This window comes from Sinocyclocheilus rhinocerous, unplaced genomic scaffold, assembly GCF_001515625.1.
Source record: "Sinocyclocheilus rhinocerous isolate Xijiao unplaced genomic scaffold, SAMN03320098_v1.1 scaffold271, whole genome shotgun sequence".
NCBI classification, from domain to species: domain Eukaryota; kingdom Metazoa; phylum Chordata; class Actinopteri; order Cypriniformes; family Cyprinidae; genus Sinocyclocheilus; species Sinocyclocheilus rhinocerous.
Genome location: NW_015657574.1, coordinates 2,603,397 through 2,619,144, shown reverse-complemented (window position 1 = coordinate 2,619,144; position 15,748 = coordinate 2,603,397). Strand labels below are relative to the sequence as shown.

Genomic DNA, 15,748 nt, shown 5'->3' with positions numbered 1-15,748 from the left:
CTTTTTCAGTCTTATTTAAATTAAATTTGGTCTCTTATTTTGACTTATTTTGATCAGAGAATTTGCGTTGTACACGTAATAGCTTGTTTTTACGAGATCTGGCAACAGAATCCAGTCAACATGGACTGATTCAGCAGCAAACACGTGGACAGGCATCGTAACACACTGAAAACTCATAAAAACTGTCTTTTTGAAAGGACTGCCTTTGTGACCGTTATCTCTTAAGATTGATATGAAATTGATCAGTAATCTCTCAGTTTGTGATTATCTGTGGGTGGCCTGATTAATGTACATGACAGGAGTCTTCCAGCTAGAGCGAATGCTCTGAATGCCTAGCATCGATTAAAATTTATATATATAATTGCTAGCTCTATTTTGAGAAATTCTTTCTTTCATTTACGCTCAGAGACACCACAACGATGAGCAAAAAGACCAAGAAAACCAACGTCAACTTTGGCATTAGATGTCCTATCTGCGGTCAGCAGTACGAACAGAAGGTTTGTTTGTTTGTTTAACTATTTCTATTTGAAACAGTTTGGTGTTCTAATCTTGTTATTTGTTGTTCTCTGTCGCGTCCTTAAACAGGGTATGGTCACGTTAGTATTGTGGCTTAAGATACATTAAAAACTCAATAAATATGGTTTAGACTTTTTTTTGTTTGTTTTTTGTTTTTTTGTGTGCAGTATATATAGAAGGACCCGCACCCTTTTGCTTCTAAATTTTTACGTCATAGCCATGAACCATTATTTGGTATTTGCTAGTTTGTTGCTGATGCTACAACGGGGCGAGGCATTGTAGATATTTGATTGGACAACACAAGTGAGTGCGGGATGAGTCATCAAAATTTTTGGTATATTTTTAATATATTAAATGCAATGCAATACTCAGTGGAGAGGAAGTTCAGAATGAAGACATTGCATGAAAATGATGTATTTTCATTTATGCCTCTCACTACTTGATTAGATGTTTATTTGTATATATTTTGTTTTTACAGGGAATAGATAAGCATATGCATTCTTATTTCCACCATGAAGCATTTGAGAAGATCAAGGGCAGGTATGGAATTACACTGAACTGATTATCATGTCTTTCTCAGCAATATAAAGTAAGTTGAAATAAGCACTTTTGTTGTTGCAGTGAACAGCTGCATAAGTGTTGGGCATGTGATGTATCTGTGATGGGACTAGAGCAGTACAAGGAGCATATTGCCGCCCACAAGCACACGCAAAATCTCTTTAAACTCCAAGATAAAAGACATAAAAGAAAACCTTTTAAAGCGGACTACAATATTGACCTAAATGATAATGAATTAAAAGCCCGTTTTGATCTAAGACAGCAAGACAGGTAAGTTTGTTACCTTATACATTAAATACATCTCTCTGTTTTGTTAATAATACATGTTTTTTAAATTTACATGCTGTTAAATTTGGATAAATTTGCTGTTTAAAATGAGTTTGCTTAATATTTTATCTATAATAATTTGTTTGTGTTCTATTTTTATCTATTTTAGGAGAGAAAAAAAAGATCTGGACAAATGTTCTGTCTGCCTTCATCGTTTCCCTGAACAGGTCAGTAATTTTGTGTTTGGGTAGAGTAATGGTAGAAGTAGAGTTGGTAGATTTAATAATGTACAGGACAGTACTACCTTCACTATGAGAGAACCAATGTTGGATGGAGTCTACAATATTCAGCTTTATAATTTTTCAGGGAATTAAAATCATATTATCAGTAAGTAATGCTTTTGTGTATGGTGTAATGGTGGACCTATAACTCATTGGTGTTTGCTTTCCCAAATGGAATGTTTTAGGGTCATTTTAGGCTGTAATGTTTAGGCACATTATGGCTATGGATATAGATCTATTCTTTTAATTAACTTTGTCTTTGTTGTAACAGGAGTGGGACAAACATATGCACAGTTTTATCCACCATAAGACAGCTGAGCAACTGAAGGGCAGGTATGGAGCTAAAAAGTGTTGTTTGTCAAGCCCTGCTTCAAAAGAAAGTTCACACAGAAATGAAAATAATTGTATAATTTACTCATCATTTAAAAATGGACAGTAAAGACTTTTATGAGCTTACAAAAGATTTCCATTTCAAAATAAATGGTGTTCTTTTGAACTTTCCATTCATCAAAGAATCCTGAAAAAAAAGATATGACAGTTTCCACAAAAAAATGTTTAGCAGAAAAACTGTTTTCAACATTGATAATAATATGAAATATTTCTTAAGCAGCAAATCAGCATATTAGAATGATTTTTGATCAAATAAATGCAGCCTTGGTGAAGCTCCAAAAAGAGCCACGTAAGCCGCTTAGACATTCTGCTTAATAACTCCTTTTGACTTCCATGGAAAAAAGAAGTCTTTATTAATGCAATGTCAAATATATGCTTTTCTTCTTACAGTGAACACGAGCATAAGTGTTGGGCCTGCGAAATGACTATGACAGGAATAGCAGTGTTTCGGAAGCATATTTCCACCCAAAATCACAAAATGAAGCTATTGGAATTGACGAAGAATAGAAAACTTGGAAAAAATACAGTGGACTACAGTGTTGAATTTAATGAGCTTAAAGACCTTTGTGCCCAAAGAGACCATAAAAGGTAAACTCATTGTCAGCTCATTCATGTGGTTATTTGTTTAATTATACATCTTCTGAATGGCTGATGGTTGAATGATTCAAATGCATTTGCGTTTGTCAGTTATTTGGTCAATAGCATTAGTTTTGTGCTGTAAGACTTGTTGCTTCTTTCTTGTTAGATTTATGAAAAAGAAAGAGAAAATGGAGAAGTGGAAAGAAGCAAAAAGGCAGAAGACAATGAGGTTCATTCAGATAAGAAGCACAGCTGAGAACGAGCATTGTACAACACCTTTCATGGTGAATGAGGAGTTCGAAGCTGACCAGTTGCCACCATCATGCCATTTCATGTCCTTTTGGGAAAATCAAAATGACCATCCAGCATCTATCCAGCATAACCAAAACCTGCCTACACCGAGACAAGAGAGCATACTTGATATGGACAGATCAAATGGGCCGCTTGTGAAAAGGCCTTGTCTTGAGAGACCATCAGAAAATATTCCTCAGGAAATGTCTGCTCATGGCACTCGTCCCAACCGTGATGGAACAGGTAAAGATGTTTGTGTGAACGACGTGACTCCAGGAACTGAATGTGGTGCTGCTGCTGAGCCGACATGTGCCCATGGACTGGTCCAAAGCAGGATGGAGGCCAACATACCCAACTTGACAGCAGCAAGGGGAGTTTGTTTAACACGGAAGGCAGCAACTGGGAATGAAGCTGTTGTTCTTAATCCTCCACTACACACTTGTTCCAAAAAGTCTATGTTGAAAGTAAACAGAGCGGCGTCAGAGAGTGAACAGGGCATGACCAGGTGAATAAATTGAGTTTTATTTGCTTAAATTCTTTGAGACTCATTCTTTTATAGTCTCTTGAGAGTTAGCCATAAAATTAGATCCAAGAGCATGTTTCAGTCTTAAAAGTCTTCCTAACCATAGATGAAATAACATTTAAACTATGATCTCTTTAACATCTTTTTTTTCCCTAGAGAATGCATGAGTGGACAAGAACCATACGCAGATTCTCTTCCGCCTGTATCTGTCCCGGCTGAGATGTTCGAAAGCCAGGCTTCAGAAAATGAGTTGGAGATTGTTGAAAACGTTCGGCCTAATACTGCGCATGTTCAGAAAAACAAATCAAATGCGTGTGAGACAGAACAGGGAGAAACATCACTGGAGCATCACCGCAGCTTTGAAGCCATCTCCTGCAACGTCCAGAAAACCAAGACAAAAAAACAAGTAAAGGAGTTTTAGGGTGATGTTGTGTCTAATAGAAGTATCTGGAATTCATAGAAATGTCATAGAGTTTTATTCATTTTACAGGACGATTCACATGATCTGAATCCTGAGACAAACAACAAAATATCCCGAAAAAGTGAGTATTCCATTTTATTATAGCTTTAAAGGAACACTCCACTATTTTTGAAAATAGGCTAATTTTCCAACTCCCCTAGAGTTAAACAGTTGAGTTTTACCGTTTTCGAAACCATTCAGCCGATCTCCGGGTCTGGCGGTAGCACTTTTAGCTGTAGCTTAGCATAGATCATTGAATCTGATTAGACCGTTAGCATCTCGCTCAAAAATGACCAAAGAGTTTCTATATTTTTCCTATTTAAAACTTGACCCTTCTGTAGTTACATCATGTACTAAGACCTATACTCTCATTCCCGTGTAATAATCAAGGAACTTTGCTGCCGTACCATGCAATGATCTATGCTAAGCTACAGCTAAAAGTGCTACCGCCAGACCCAGAGATCGGCTGAATGGATTCGAAAACGGTAAAACTCAACTGTTTAACTCTAGTGGAGTTTGAAAATGAGCCTATTTTCAAAAATAGTGGAGTGTTCCTTTAATTAACATTTCTTATTTAAATACATTTTGAATGGAATTATTTTTATTTAAATTATCTCATTTTATCAATGCAAAAATGCAAATTTTTTTAAATTTTATGGGGAGAATAAGTCAAATATGTTAAAATATCCTTGTTCCATATAACACAAATTAGTCCTGAATTATTTAATAGATGTTAAACCAGCTGTAACTGATAATTCAGCACTGTCTCTTCCAGAAACACGCTAGTACATGTCATAGTGTTCATCTGTGTGTTTATGATTCTCAGGAAAAGTGAATAAGTTGATATCGCTGTCTTTGAAAGAAGAGGAGTTCACCAGCTCTTTGGAGAATGTAGGTGAGCAGCTGTTCCAGGCGTACTCCACCCTGCAGAGCGCATACACAGAAGTTCAGCGTCTACTAGCTGTTAAACAAGAGGTACATGGTTGTTCTATTAATATGCATTACAAGCTCTTTACATACTTCATGAGCAGCTTTGCTCATAGTAAGACAAAGATATTTTCCCCACTTTTCTTTTCTGTAGCCAATTTATACTACAATTATACGCCTAAAATGTATAATGCACCTTTCAGATGATGTATAAATCTCAATTTCCAAAAATTGACCCTTATGACTGGTTTTGTGGCCCAGGGTCACATGTATACTAATGCAATAGAATATTAATTATACTGTAAACTGTACAATGAATACATTCATAATGTAATTAATAATTATTTGCAAACAATATAAACTCCTCTGTTGTCAGGTAACCTCAGAAATGGCCTCGCTCAGGGAAAAGCGCATAAAGATTCTGCAGGATATGAAGAGTAAGAGCTCTTGTAACATCTGTAATATATTTATTCAGTTCAACTCTGAATAAATATATGTCTGAGATTAATATGTAATATTATATATGTCATTATGCATGTTTATAATAATGCGTTATTATTGTTTGTACTTGAAATGTTTTGTCAGATCCTGGTGACCAGCAGGAGATGCTAAATGAATCTTGACAGCTGTGTGAACCTCTGATGAAAGGATTGGTCTTCAGCAGCCCAATGAGCCTCACAGAGCAGCTGTAATACAGGACCTACTCCCAGAAGTATCTGATGCTGAACATACCTCTCGGTGCACAAAATTGAGCTCTGTGAGCAAGTACTGCATTGCAAAGCCCATAACTGCACTATTAGAACAGACTTTAATTCTAGTTTTATAGTAGTTTTACGGCAAATCACATTGGATTATGTATTAATTTGATTCAACAGATGCAGAATATTTCTAAAAGAAAAAAAATGCTCTGATTCTGGCATGATAAAATGTCATTTCTATCTTGACATGCTTGCCTACAGTTTTGAATAAAAGGACATAAAAGGAGATGTTACAGAGTCCAGCAAAGCCTCCATCCATCTGATGATTCAGGTCAGTTAAAAGATTTTCAGAACAGCAATTAAGTTTGCTTACAAGACTACATACTAGCATATTCATTCAGACTTGCTCTCAGAGGTTTATAGTTGTTCTATTCATAGGAATCTGAATAATATTTTAAAATGTTCAAAACATTTGGTTGTTTTTATCATCTGTGTTCTTGCTACTCCAGCACAAGAAGTTTTGTTCATACTCACGGTTCATCATATGTTTGTCCTTTGCTAGCAGTCATGACACACATCTATTGTACTGTTATGTGCTGTTTGATTATGCTTTGCAAATCATGGCTATGGTTTTACAAGGATGGGTTCAAATGAGTGTCGTTTTAGGCATGACATTTAATATGACAGCATTCTGTCACCTTAAAGGGATAGTCGACCAAATAAGTGCTTTTTCCTAGACATAAATGAGCCGTCATGGTCCGTTCAGAAACTCATAATCAATCCAGTTTGTTCTAGACCAGCATTTGCTGAAGAAAGAAGCTGCAGTGGTGTACAGTACAATTGATTCGGATCCAGACCTTTCTCCACTTAATGGAAGTTGAAAATGGGAAAAGACCACTCACTTTCCACCAGGCTGACCTTATATCTGTGTTTGTGTCTTTAGGCATACATGGTCAGTTGAAGCCACTGTGTATATAGTTAAGAAAACAGAAACTTTTTAGAGTGTAAATAGCAGTGATCAGTACAAATATGATTAACAATCATGCTGCTTGTAAATGTTTATTCTGTTAATATTCAATAACAAATTAAGAAAAAAATGATGCTGCTCACCTCAAAAACATTGAGCTTGATAATGCCATCTCCATCCCTGTCAAAGGCTCTGAATGCCCCTGTAAAAGAATCTCTTTTACTACAAGTATCCGGTCGCTACAAAGTCTCTTTTCAAAATCTTGGTTGTAATGCCTGAATAAACTTAATGATACTTTAGAAGAAAAATATGTCTGAACAGAAAAGACTATCACACTTACTGAACATTCCCTCGAGTCGCACTAAGCAGCTAATGTAGCTGTCGAAATCCAACTCCATGTGTTCATTGGCATATCGCATACAAATAATGTCATACAGCTGATTGTTGAGTTGAAAACCTGAGGTACAGAGAAATATCTTAAGGGATCAGCCCAATAAAAATGTGTATATCGTCAAATTAGAAGTTAAACAAAGACATCTGACTGCCTCACCTGCTTCAGTAAGAGCATTCCTCATCTCAAAACTGCTGATCGTACTGGATTTGTCTGTGTCATAACGTGTGAACACCAGCTGAAACAAATGTACAGAGAAACCATGTGTCTATGGCTTTAACTAATACAGTGTATTACAAAAGAACATGACTGGACCTGCTTTATAAAGGCAAAAACAATAGCATACCTTCCACTTTTTAATCTTGTTCCATAAGTGTTTAAACTCTTGCAGGTTTAGGTGGCCTGTCCCATCAGTCTAAGGTTAAGTCATGGTTAAGTTACATTTCTGAACCTTTGTATGGATGTGTGTCATCATGCATGTGACAAATTTGAAATAACAAAACTATTTGTGACAAATCATCCAGGCCACAAGGGGCACTGTTCACATGCTTGCAGCAAGAAATTTCAATCTACAGAAAGGAAGATGGGAGAGGGCTGCATAGGGCTTGTCCAACTACCTACACTTGCAATATTTGCACTTGACCACTTGTCTGCTTACTTGACGTATTTCCTGTATTTGGCTCTAGTGTTCAAGTGGACATGAAGACCACAAGTGTGTGTAAAACTTTTCATTACCCAATGGGACACACTTATGCAAGTGTTTACAGAGCAATTTTATTACGAATACCTTTATTGTAATTTGTCCGACAGTCCAAATGAAAGTTATTTTTTGTCTCTCATTCCAAAAAAAAGTGCACACACCCACTTACATTCAAAAAAATTGCACAAAACCCATAAAACACACACACACAAGTGCAAATACTAATAAATACACAAAATAATTTCTTCACATTAGTCCTGAGGCATTTAAAGCTTGTACAGCTATTGGATAAAAACTGTGTTTGAGTCGATTTGTCCTTGTCTTAATGGCTCTGTACCGTCTGCCTGATGGTAACAGATTGAACAAAGAATAACCAGGGTGTGATGAGTCCTTTATGATACTGTGAGCCCTCTTGAGACAGCAGGAACTGTGAAGGTCCTCTAAAGCTGGGAGAGGGCACCCAATGATTTTATGGCGATTATTGTGAATGATTATTGTGGTGTTTCTGATTGAGTAATAACAGTTGCAAACGTTTTACAAAATACATATCTCTGGAGTCTGGACAAATAAAATGTGCAACACATTTGTAATATCTAATTATTATTATTTACACAATTGTAATATCTAATTATTATTATTATAATTATTATTATGAAAATAAGGGTGCTAGTGGTTGAGCATGCATCAGTTGTACACTTGTTATTGCGGAGTGCCATAGGCTTAAATGAGTGCACACAATAATGTCCACTATAGTTCTGGACACCATTATAAATGGCTGTTCCTTCAAATAGTGTATTATTTAAGAGTATGGGGGTGATTTTGGTCTTGGCACAGTTTGTTTGTTCATTTTCTGGTTTAAGCTGAGTAATTGCTTTTCTTTCATGTTCTTACCTAAATTTTTAGTGGCCAACCATTCATAAACCCATTTTTGTCGGTTGCCAGATTTCTGTGTATTTTTTATACTACCACTGAGCGTGTAGTGGCTCTTGTTTCTTTGTTTTTGAAGTGTTAAGGCGCAGTCACATTCACCGTTGTTCAGTGAATTTTCGAGTTTAAAATCGATTTCAAAAGTATGAACCCATCAGGTTTCTGTTTTTTTTTTATGTGCCGAATTCATGTGACCAACTTAAGAATGAGCAAAGTCTGTGTGGGGAACTTTTTCACCCTCATGGGAAACTTCTGATCATGTCGATTCCTTTTGGCATGACTGGATTATGAACATACACTCATGTCAACTGAGTGGCGCACTCTGCTAAGCCACTGGCACGGAAGCCTTTGGGGCAGTCGTGGCCTAATGGATAGAGAGTCGGACTTGTTACCCCCCGAAGGTCACGGGTTTGAATCTCAGGTCCGGCAGGAATTGTCGGTGGGGGGAGTGAATAACCAGCGCTCACTTCCACCCTCAATACCACGACTGAGGTGAGACCCTTGAGCAAGGCACTGAACCCCCAACTGCTCCCCGGGCACTGCAGCAATATGGCTGCCCACTGCTCCGGGTGTGTGTTCACGGTGTGTGTTTGTTCACTACTGTGTGTGTGCACTTGGATGGGTTAAATGCAGAGCACAAATTCCGGGTATGGGTCACCATACTTGGCCACACTTCACTTCATACATACATTATTTGCCCATAATGCACAGTGAAGGATACATCCATAAGTGCGATCATACTTCTGCAGCTCTCCAAACTGAAACCCTCTGTTTTCAACTCTTTATCTAAGGAAAGAAAGGGATAGATTATTAAACCCCTGCAGACAGAGACATACAGAAGAGAATCAGTGGCAGACAATAAGACAATTTGACTCACATTTGGCAACCACTCTGTTAAGGACAGTTCTGAGTTCATTGGCATTAATCTGCATGTCCTGCAAGACAAGAAGAAACAATCACAATATTGATAGTATGAAGTGAATATGGCATTCAAAAGTGCATTTCCATAACTGTACTCACGTCTCCAGCTATCTGCTGAAAGATGGCTCTGAACTGCTTTTCCTCTTCAGTCTCCTCCTCCTCAAATGGCTAAACATGAGAAATAAGAAATACTGAATGTACAACAAACTAAATTAGTTGACATCTAAATATGTGTGCATGTGCCTTTAAATAGTTCAGTGTTTATATTTATTTTGTTTATAGAGTTTATAGAGCAAATCCACTTAATCTTTGCTTATAAGTGGTCTTTAGATCAGAGCTTTTACATTTTTCCTTTTCTATGGCTGTTGCAAGTAAAAATTACATCACAACAAGGCAGTTTTGTGCTTATTATTATGATTTTGAGTGCCATTTTGAATGATAGTTTTGACATACTGTACCAGCTCATGCTGTGCGCATGCTGAAGATGAAAACAGAGCTGCATGTCTACAGCAGTACAGCCAATTAACAGAACATCACATCACATCTCCTTTTCCATCTTTTTTTATTATCCTTTCTATCATCTGACATGGGCTGACATAGAATATCAAACAGGAAATAAAATAAATTGATGGAACATCTTCATCTTATTTCCATATTTACCTTGATTTTCTTCTTGACATCCGTCTGTTGGTATAAGAAAGTGAAAAATCTTTTTTATTATTTTTTGTGATTATGTAGAAGAAAAAACTGAACTACTTTTGTTTTCGGTTGCACTAAATTAATGATCTACTACATTCAAGAGACCAAAGCACTTGACATAGCATTAGGTGCCACAGAACATGACAGACAGACAGAGACAGGTGTGGACTCACCACAGGCTCCACCTCAATCTCTGCATCTATAACCCTGAGAGAGAACATGCAGTTGTCAGCCAAATGCAGGAGCTTTAGCAGGTCAAGAGGTTCTTTTAAAAACATATCTGACTGTAACAAGAGCTTAAATTTGAAACACTTAATAACTTTTCATTGAAAAGTCTTTAGAATAACATACATAAGTACATTTGTATATGAAGCATTATATATATATATATATATATATATATATATATATATACACACACACACACACACACACACACAAACAATCATACAAATATGTTTTATTTATTTATATAATTAAACTGATAATGTATTGGTAATTAATACTGGTTAATATTATTAGAATGACTGATTTGACGTGCACAATCAATGTTAAGACTCACTCTGAGGTGCTCCTGCTCTCAGAGAAGACTCTGAGCAGAAACTCGCTTTCCTTGTGGGCATCGAAGGTGGATGGAATAATGACATACTCGCCCGGTTTCAGGCAGAAACGCTCCGTCACCTCACGCATGTTGACGTAAGACTTGCAGCGAGCCGTGGAAGCATTATACAGGAAGAAATCCTTTGGCAGCTGTTGTTGGTTGCCCTTCATCTAAAATCAGGATAGCAGATAGAACATTTCAAGGCAAAGAAATATATGACTTTTTTTTGTTGTTGATCTAGTTGTTGTTGATTTGTAGTCCAGCCAATTTAAATAAATATTTTATAGCTGAGAAAAATCTGTATTCTATTTAGAAATATTATTCCAGACCTAAGATCACAACTTTAAAAATTTTTCTATGACCAAATACATCATGCAGTAATGAACAGATTTAAGGACTTAAAATTAAAATTAATGAAGTACTGGCAAACAACAAAGCTGTGTCTGTTTAAATGCAGTCACATTGACATATGATGTCATCATTGCGGTCTCTTCAAGATGTAGTCATACCTCTTTAGGAACCTGGGAAAGACAGTGGGTAAAACAACATTGAAATAAATCAGCAACCATGGCAATTAACTGAAAAACTGTTGGTAACTAACTTTAGCCTTGCATATTTAGTCTAAAAATTAAGGTTTGAAAAAGGGGCTTTCACACCAATGCCATATAGAAGATCCTTCCAGTGAACAGTTCTCAGTTTTTAGTGTGAAGAACATAACCTGAAGGACCTTTTTTCCAAAGAATGTTTTGCACATTTGAAAGGTTCTATGGATGTCAAAGGTTCTTTATGGAACCATAGTTGCCAATAAAGAGTGTTGATTGCGTATGTAGTGCATGTTGAAATGTTCTTTGTACTGAGGGTGTGTTTAATTGATCGCACCTCATAGATGGCGAACCCAATGTTGTGTAGGGTGGCACCTGAGCAGCGCTCTTTTCTTCTGCCCTTCTGCATTAATGCCACCACCACCGTGCAGGTCTTCTCTTTAGCATCCGCCTCCAGAAGAACCAGGCGGAATTGAGGGTTTGTCCAATATGTATCTGTGACAAAATGGACAGAAAGGGATTATTGTGAACTAAAAACCATGAAAACATTTCCATTACTAGAAATTAAATAAAAATGAGCTGAAATAAAATAAAATATTAAAAAAACTTAAACCATGAAAATGGCAAATCTAAAAATAAAAATGATATATATAGTATAAGCCACATCTCCATGAAAAATATCAGTATTGTTAATGTAAGGTGCTTTTAAAACCATCTCATGAGGACAAACGAGTCTACAATTTTGCAAGATAATACTAGATACCCGGAAAGTTTCTGCAGCCACCAGCAGAGCAGCCTTTCACCCATCGGCCCTCATGTGTGGTCACATTCCACTTGAGCATCTGGTCATCCTCAAGAGTGTCTGGGGTGACATTACAGATCTCCAGTTTGGTGAAGTTTTTCTTAAATTCCTCAAAGCACATCCTTGTTTGAAGAAAAATGAGTAAAATTATAGGAGGTACCGGCTTCCATTTATGAGCATTAAATGAAGTGTAATAGACTGTTTGAGACTTTCTGGAAGCCTGATGGGACTCATAAAGCTGTGAACTAACCAGAACTCCCCTTGCTCTGTAGGCCGGAGTCTCTCCTTGTCTTGCTCAGATGTGGCTAGTGCAGCCCAGTCATTAGACTTACAGGCAGGAGGGAGGGCAACTCCCCAGGGGTCTCGCACACGAACCAGACGGATCATTAGGTCTTTACCATCCTTGCGTTTACCCTGTGAACAAGGTTTTTGCTATTGCATTGAAAGATGCAGCTGATGCTACTGTAAAAAAAAAATCTGTGAAATTTACGGTAAAATACCGGCAGTTGTGGTTGCCAGAACTTCACCGTAAAAAATATGGTAGCAACATTTTAGGTTTTACAGACTTAATCTAAATTCACAATAAAATACCGTATTTCATTAACTGATGTAATGACTAAGAAGAAACATGTTATTTCAACAAAAAAACATCAAATATGAATTGTCATGCAGGGAATTCTGGGAGTGTCAATTTACGGTTTGTCACTGTAAACTATACGATGACTTTTTCTTTTTCACTTCCAAAAGCCGTATTTTTAACAGTATTTTACTGTAGAATCACATTAAATGTAATTACATTTATTCACCGAATATAGTATGGAAACTTACTGTTAACAGGTTTTTACTGTAGCATTTTTACAGTCTTTTACTGTTAAAATCACAATCATTTTTTACAGTTGGGACCAGGGTTAAAACTAAAACCATAAAAAAACATTTCGTTACTTGAAATAAAATAAAATAAAATATAAAAAACATACTTTTAATGTAGTTTCCTAGGCAATATTTCTAAAATAATAATAATAAATAAAATAGAAAATAGAAAAAATATTAAAATATTAATAAAACTAACTTAATATTAAGGTAACTAAAACTTGTTATAGCACTTGCATATCATAGCTCTTTTGTTGATTTTGATTGCTTCCATTGTCCTCATTTGTAAGTCGCTTTGGATAAAAGCATCTGCTAAATGTCTAAATAATAGTATCTCAATGATACTAAAATAACACTTACTGCATGCATTCTCACACAATGCTCTGTATTGTGAGGTTTGATACAAATGCTTGATTACATGACAAGCCCACCTGCTCAACTCCAGTGACTGAATATGCATGGCCTGTCACAAGTCCAGATGCTGTTTTAGTCCTTTGAGCAGTTGGAACCAAAACCTGTGCGGAAGAAGCAAAATGTAATGGCATGTCACATTAATGTCACAATAATGCAGCAGTTTTTATTAAAATGCTTCATTATATTTGATATCAGTTAATTATATAATTAATCAATATCACATGAGCAAGAGTTGGACTGTGATTATGTAACTGCCCGGTTATTTGAGATTTTTTTTTATTTTTTTTTACTTCAGTTTATTTTTGCTTCACCAATGAGAATAGTTCAAAACTTACCCCAAGCAATCAACCATTTCACATTTCTGAGCAAACAAAACATAGTAGGGTTTCCTTCCTGAAAGAATCATTGTATTTGAATGAATCCGTAGAATGGTTGATTCACTGACTCATTACAGACAGTGGCTGCATTCAAAATCTCATACTTCCCTACTAGACAGTAGATGAAACACAGTACACTCTAAAAAATGCTGGGTTAAATACAACCCAGTGCTGGGTAAAATAGGGACAAACCCAGCAACTGGGTTGTTTTGACCCAGTGGTTGGGTTACTACCCAGAAGGTTGGGTTAAACATTTAACCCAACCGATGGGTCAAAACAGCCCAATTGCTGGGTTTGTCCCTATTTTACCCAGGGCTGGGTTATATTTAACCCAGCATTTTTTAGAGTGTATGTGAGACGAGAATTATGACCGAATTTATATTATTCATAAAACAGTAGGTGAAAAAAGTGCACATCTGATGGACACTTTACTATCCCATAAGCCAACTAATGCTGGTAGGTCACATGACAATGACAACATAACAAATGTAAAACGTCTGAATTACATTTACACTTCACACATTCATACTATATAGATTTTTTTAATGGACACAAACTAATTACTTTTGCAAACTAATTAATGCAGCCAGTCATTTGTTTCCTTCTTGAATCATTCTTTTTGTACAAATAATTTGAATGAAGAACGCACTCAAAACACTTGCTGCCACCTACTGGCATATTGATGTAACATGCAGAAAGACTGACTAAAAAATTCCTAGCACTAATGCGCAGAATGACAGTCTGTCTGAAATGTACAAACATAGACAAGTGGAGTGTGTAACAGTAAGCTCAATAGTTAGTACATTTTAGATACAGCACACACAGAGAAGCATCAGATATATTTATCAGATTCAGCTGGTTTTTAACCAGAACAGCATCCAGTTCATTTAGTATACGTACATCAATGGCACAGCTCATGAGGGACCCTCTCTTCAGAGCCTTTCTCATGATGTTGTACAGCTCCTTCGGGGCCTCTGTAATCTCATAGAACTCAGTTAATCCTCCAGTGAAGTCCTCCATGGCTTCCAGTGAGTTTCCTCCCTTTAAAGCCTCATAAGAGCCGTGTAGTCTAGGATCCAGAAGTCAAACCATCACATTTAGCAACTTGGACTGATTTTTGACACACGCTAAGGATATATAGAAAAGCATAAACAGGCCTACAATGACAAAGTATTATGGTCTTACATTAAAAAAAAAAAAAACTTACTTTGCATATGCCTTCTCCAGAAGAGCACTCCAAAATTCATTCTTCTGTCCAGACCTGGTGAACACCAACTGGTTTTTGTATGTAGGAAGTCGATCATCCACAACCACATCCACCCACTCCCCATAGCGCCAGAACTAGAAGAACAGACAAAGAGTGAGTTAAGTTTGTGCTACATTCATCAGACAGTAAAGGATGGTCCAGTTTTGATGCTCATACCTGGAAATGGAAAATGCCAGCATAGTTTTCAGTGAAGCTCTGGTCATGAGGAACCACCCTCTTCAGAACTATATCATTAAGGGTCAGGCAAGCAATGGCAGCCAGCAGCCAGCAGTCTCCTGCAGATGTTAATATACCACCGTAAATAAGGTTTTACTACATAGCATTACAACACATATTTTTTGATTAAATGTGACATTTTATTTTCAACATAGAAATGTAAGGTAAAAATGTATATATTTGCTGTAACCCACTGTTTTAGGGGTTTGCACCACCTTTTAATCAACATTTTAAGTCGTTAGTTAATTTTAATGGTCATACAAATACAAATAAAAACAGAAATACAATATGAGCAATACATAGAAACATAGAAATATTAGTAAATATCTAAAATATTTAGAAATTAAATACAAATAATGAAACTGCATGCATAATAATCGTAATGCAATTTGAAAAATTCCATAGTTTTGGATAGAGTTCAGCATAACACTCCTCAAGACACTTCAAGATATTAGATAGATATCAAGATATCAGTTCAGTTAGATCTTGTAGAATATAAAAATATTTTATGCTTGGAATATAATGCATTATGCATAAGTTGTACTTATGCAGTACTCATTCACT

At 36.4% G+C, this 15,748-nt stretch overlaps 2 protein-coding genes across 3 annotated transcripts in view; one reads left to right on the top strand and one right to left on the bottom strand.

Annotated features, from left to right (window-relative positions):
• The first annotated feature begins 120 nt into the window (after nucleotides 1-120).
• LOC107721355 (uncharacterized) lies at nucleotides 121-6,586 on the top strand. Of its 2 annotated transcripts, none has more exons than XM_016529327.1 (12): nucleotides 121-497; nucleotides 995-1,056; nucleotides 1,138-1,344; nucleotides 1,511-1,568; nucleotides 1,894-1,955; nucleotides 2,403-2,600; nucleotides 2,758-3,387; nucleotides 3,562-3,811; nucleotides 3,896-3,947; nucleotides 4,692-4,840; nucleotides 5,169-5,229; nucleotides 5,378-6,586. In XM_016529327.1, the coding sequence occupies exons 1-12, from the start codon at nucleotides 420-422 to the stop codon at nucleotides 5,413-5,415; spliced, it is 1,845 nt and encodes a 614-aa protein (XP_016384813.1). In that variant the 5' UTR covers nucleotides 121-419; the 3' UTR covers nucleotides 5,416-6,586. The 2 variants fall into 2 exon arrangements, with proteins under 2 accessions (XP_016384813.1, XP_016384814.1); XM_016529328.1 differs by having other exon boundaries at nucleotides 121-500; nucleotides 998-1,056.
• capn3b (calpain 3b) overlaps nucleotides 6,358-15,748 on the bottom strand; it is a 12,660-nt gene continuing 3,269 nt past the window's right edge. Inside the window, exons 3-21 of the mRNA XM_016529325.1 lie at nucleotides 15,125-15,243; nucleotides 14,909-15,042; nucleotides 14,602-14,770; nucleotides 13,342-13,425; nucleotides 12,291-12,454; nucleotides 12,002-12,162; nucleotides 11,576-11,733; nucleotides 11,206-11,217; nucleotides 10,658-10,866; nucleotides 10,269-10,302; nucleotides 10,057-10,080; nucleotides 9,496-9,564; nucleotides 9,353-9,410; nucleotides 9,197-9,261; nucleotides 7,195-7,263; nucleotides 7,008-7,086; nucleotides 6,798-6,914; nucleotides 6,601-6,659; nucleotides 6,358-6,456 (exon numbers count right to left, since the gene is read on the bottom strand). Coding sequence (XP_016384811.1) covers nucleotides 6,430-6,456; nucleotides 6,601-6,659; nucleotides 6,798-6,914; nucleotides 7,008-7,086; nucleotides 7,195-7,263; nucleotides 9,197-9,261; nucleotides 9,353-9,410; nucleotides 9,496-9,564; nucleotides 10,057-10,080; nucleotides 10,269-10,302; nucleotides 10,658-10,866; nucleotides 11,206-11,217; nucleotides 11,576-11,733; nucleotides 12,002-12,162; nucleotides 12,291-12,454; nucleotides 13,342-13,425; nucleotides 14,602-14,770; nucleotides 14,909-15,042; nucleotides 15,125-15,243 — 1,811 coding nt within the window. The 3' untranslated portion in view covers nucleotides 6,358-6,429. The remainder of the gene's footprint in view (nucleotides 6,457-6,600; nucleotides 6,660-6,797; nucleotides 6,915-7,007; nucleotides 7,087-7,194; nucleotides 7,264-9,196; nucleotides 9,262-9,352; nucleotides 9,411-9,495; nucleotides 9,565-10,056; nucleotides 10,081-10,268; nucleotides 10,303-10,657; nucleotides 10,867-11,205; nucleotides 11,218-11,575; nucleotides 11,734-12,001; nucleotides 12,163-12,290; nucleotides 12,455-13,341; nucleotides 13,426-14,601; nucleotides 14,771-14,908; nucleotides 15,043-15,124; nucleotides 15,244-15,748) is intronic.

Bases quoted from the DNA above. Each gene is read 5' to 3' on its own strand.
- LOC107721355 (XM_016529327.1), top strand. From the start codon at position 420: ATGAGCAAAAAGACCAAGAAAACCAACGTCAACTTTGGCATTAGATGT. The intron at 1,345-1,510 runs GTAAGTTTGTTA...TATCTATTTTAG, and splicing joins GATCTAAGACAGCAAGACAG to GAGAGAAAAAAAAGATCTGG. The intron at 3,388-3,561 runs GTGAATAAATTG...TTTTTTCCCTAG, and splicing joins AGTGAACAGGGCATGACCAG to AGAATGCATGAGTGGACAAG.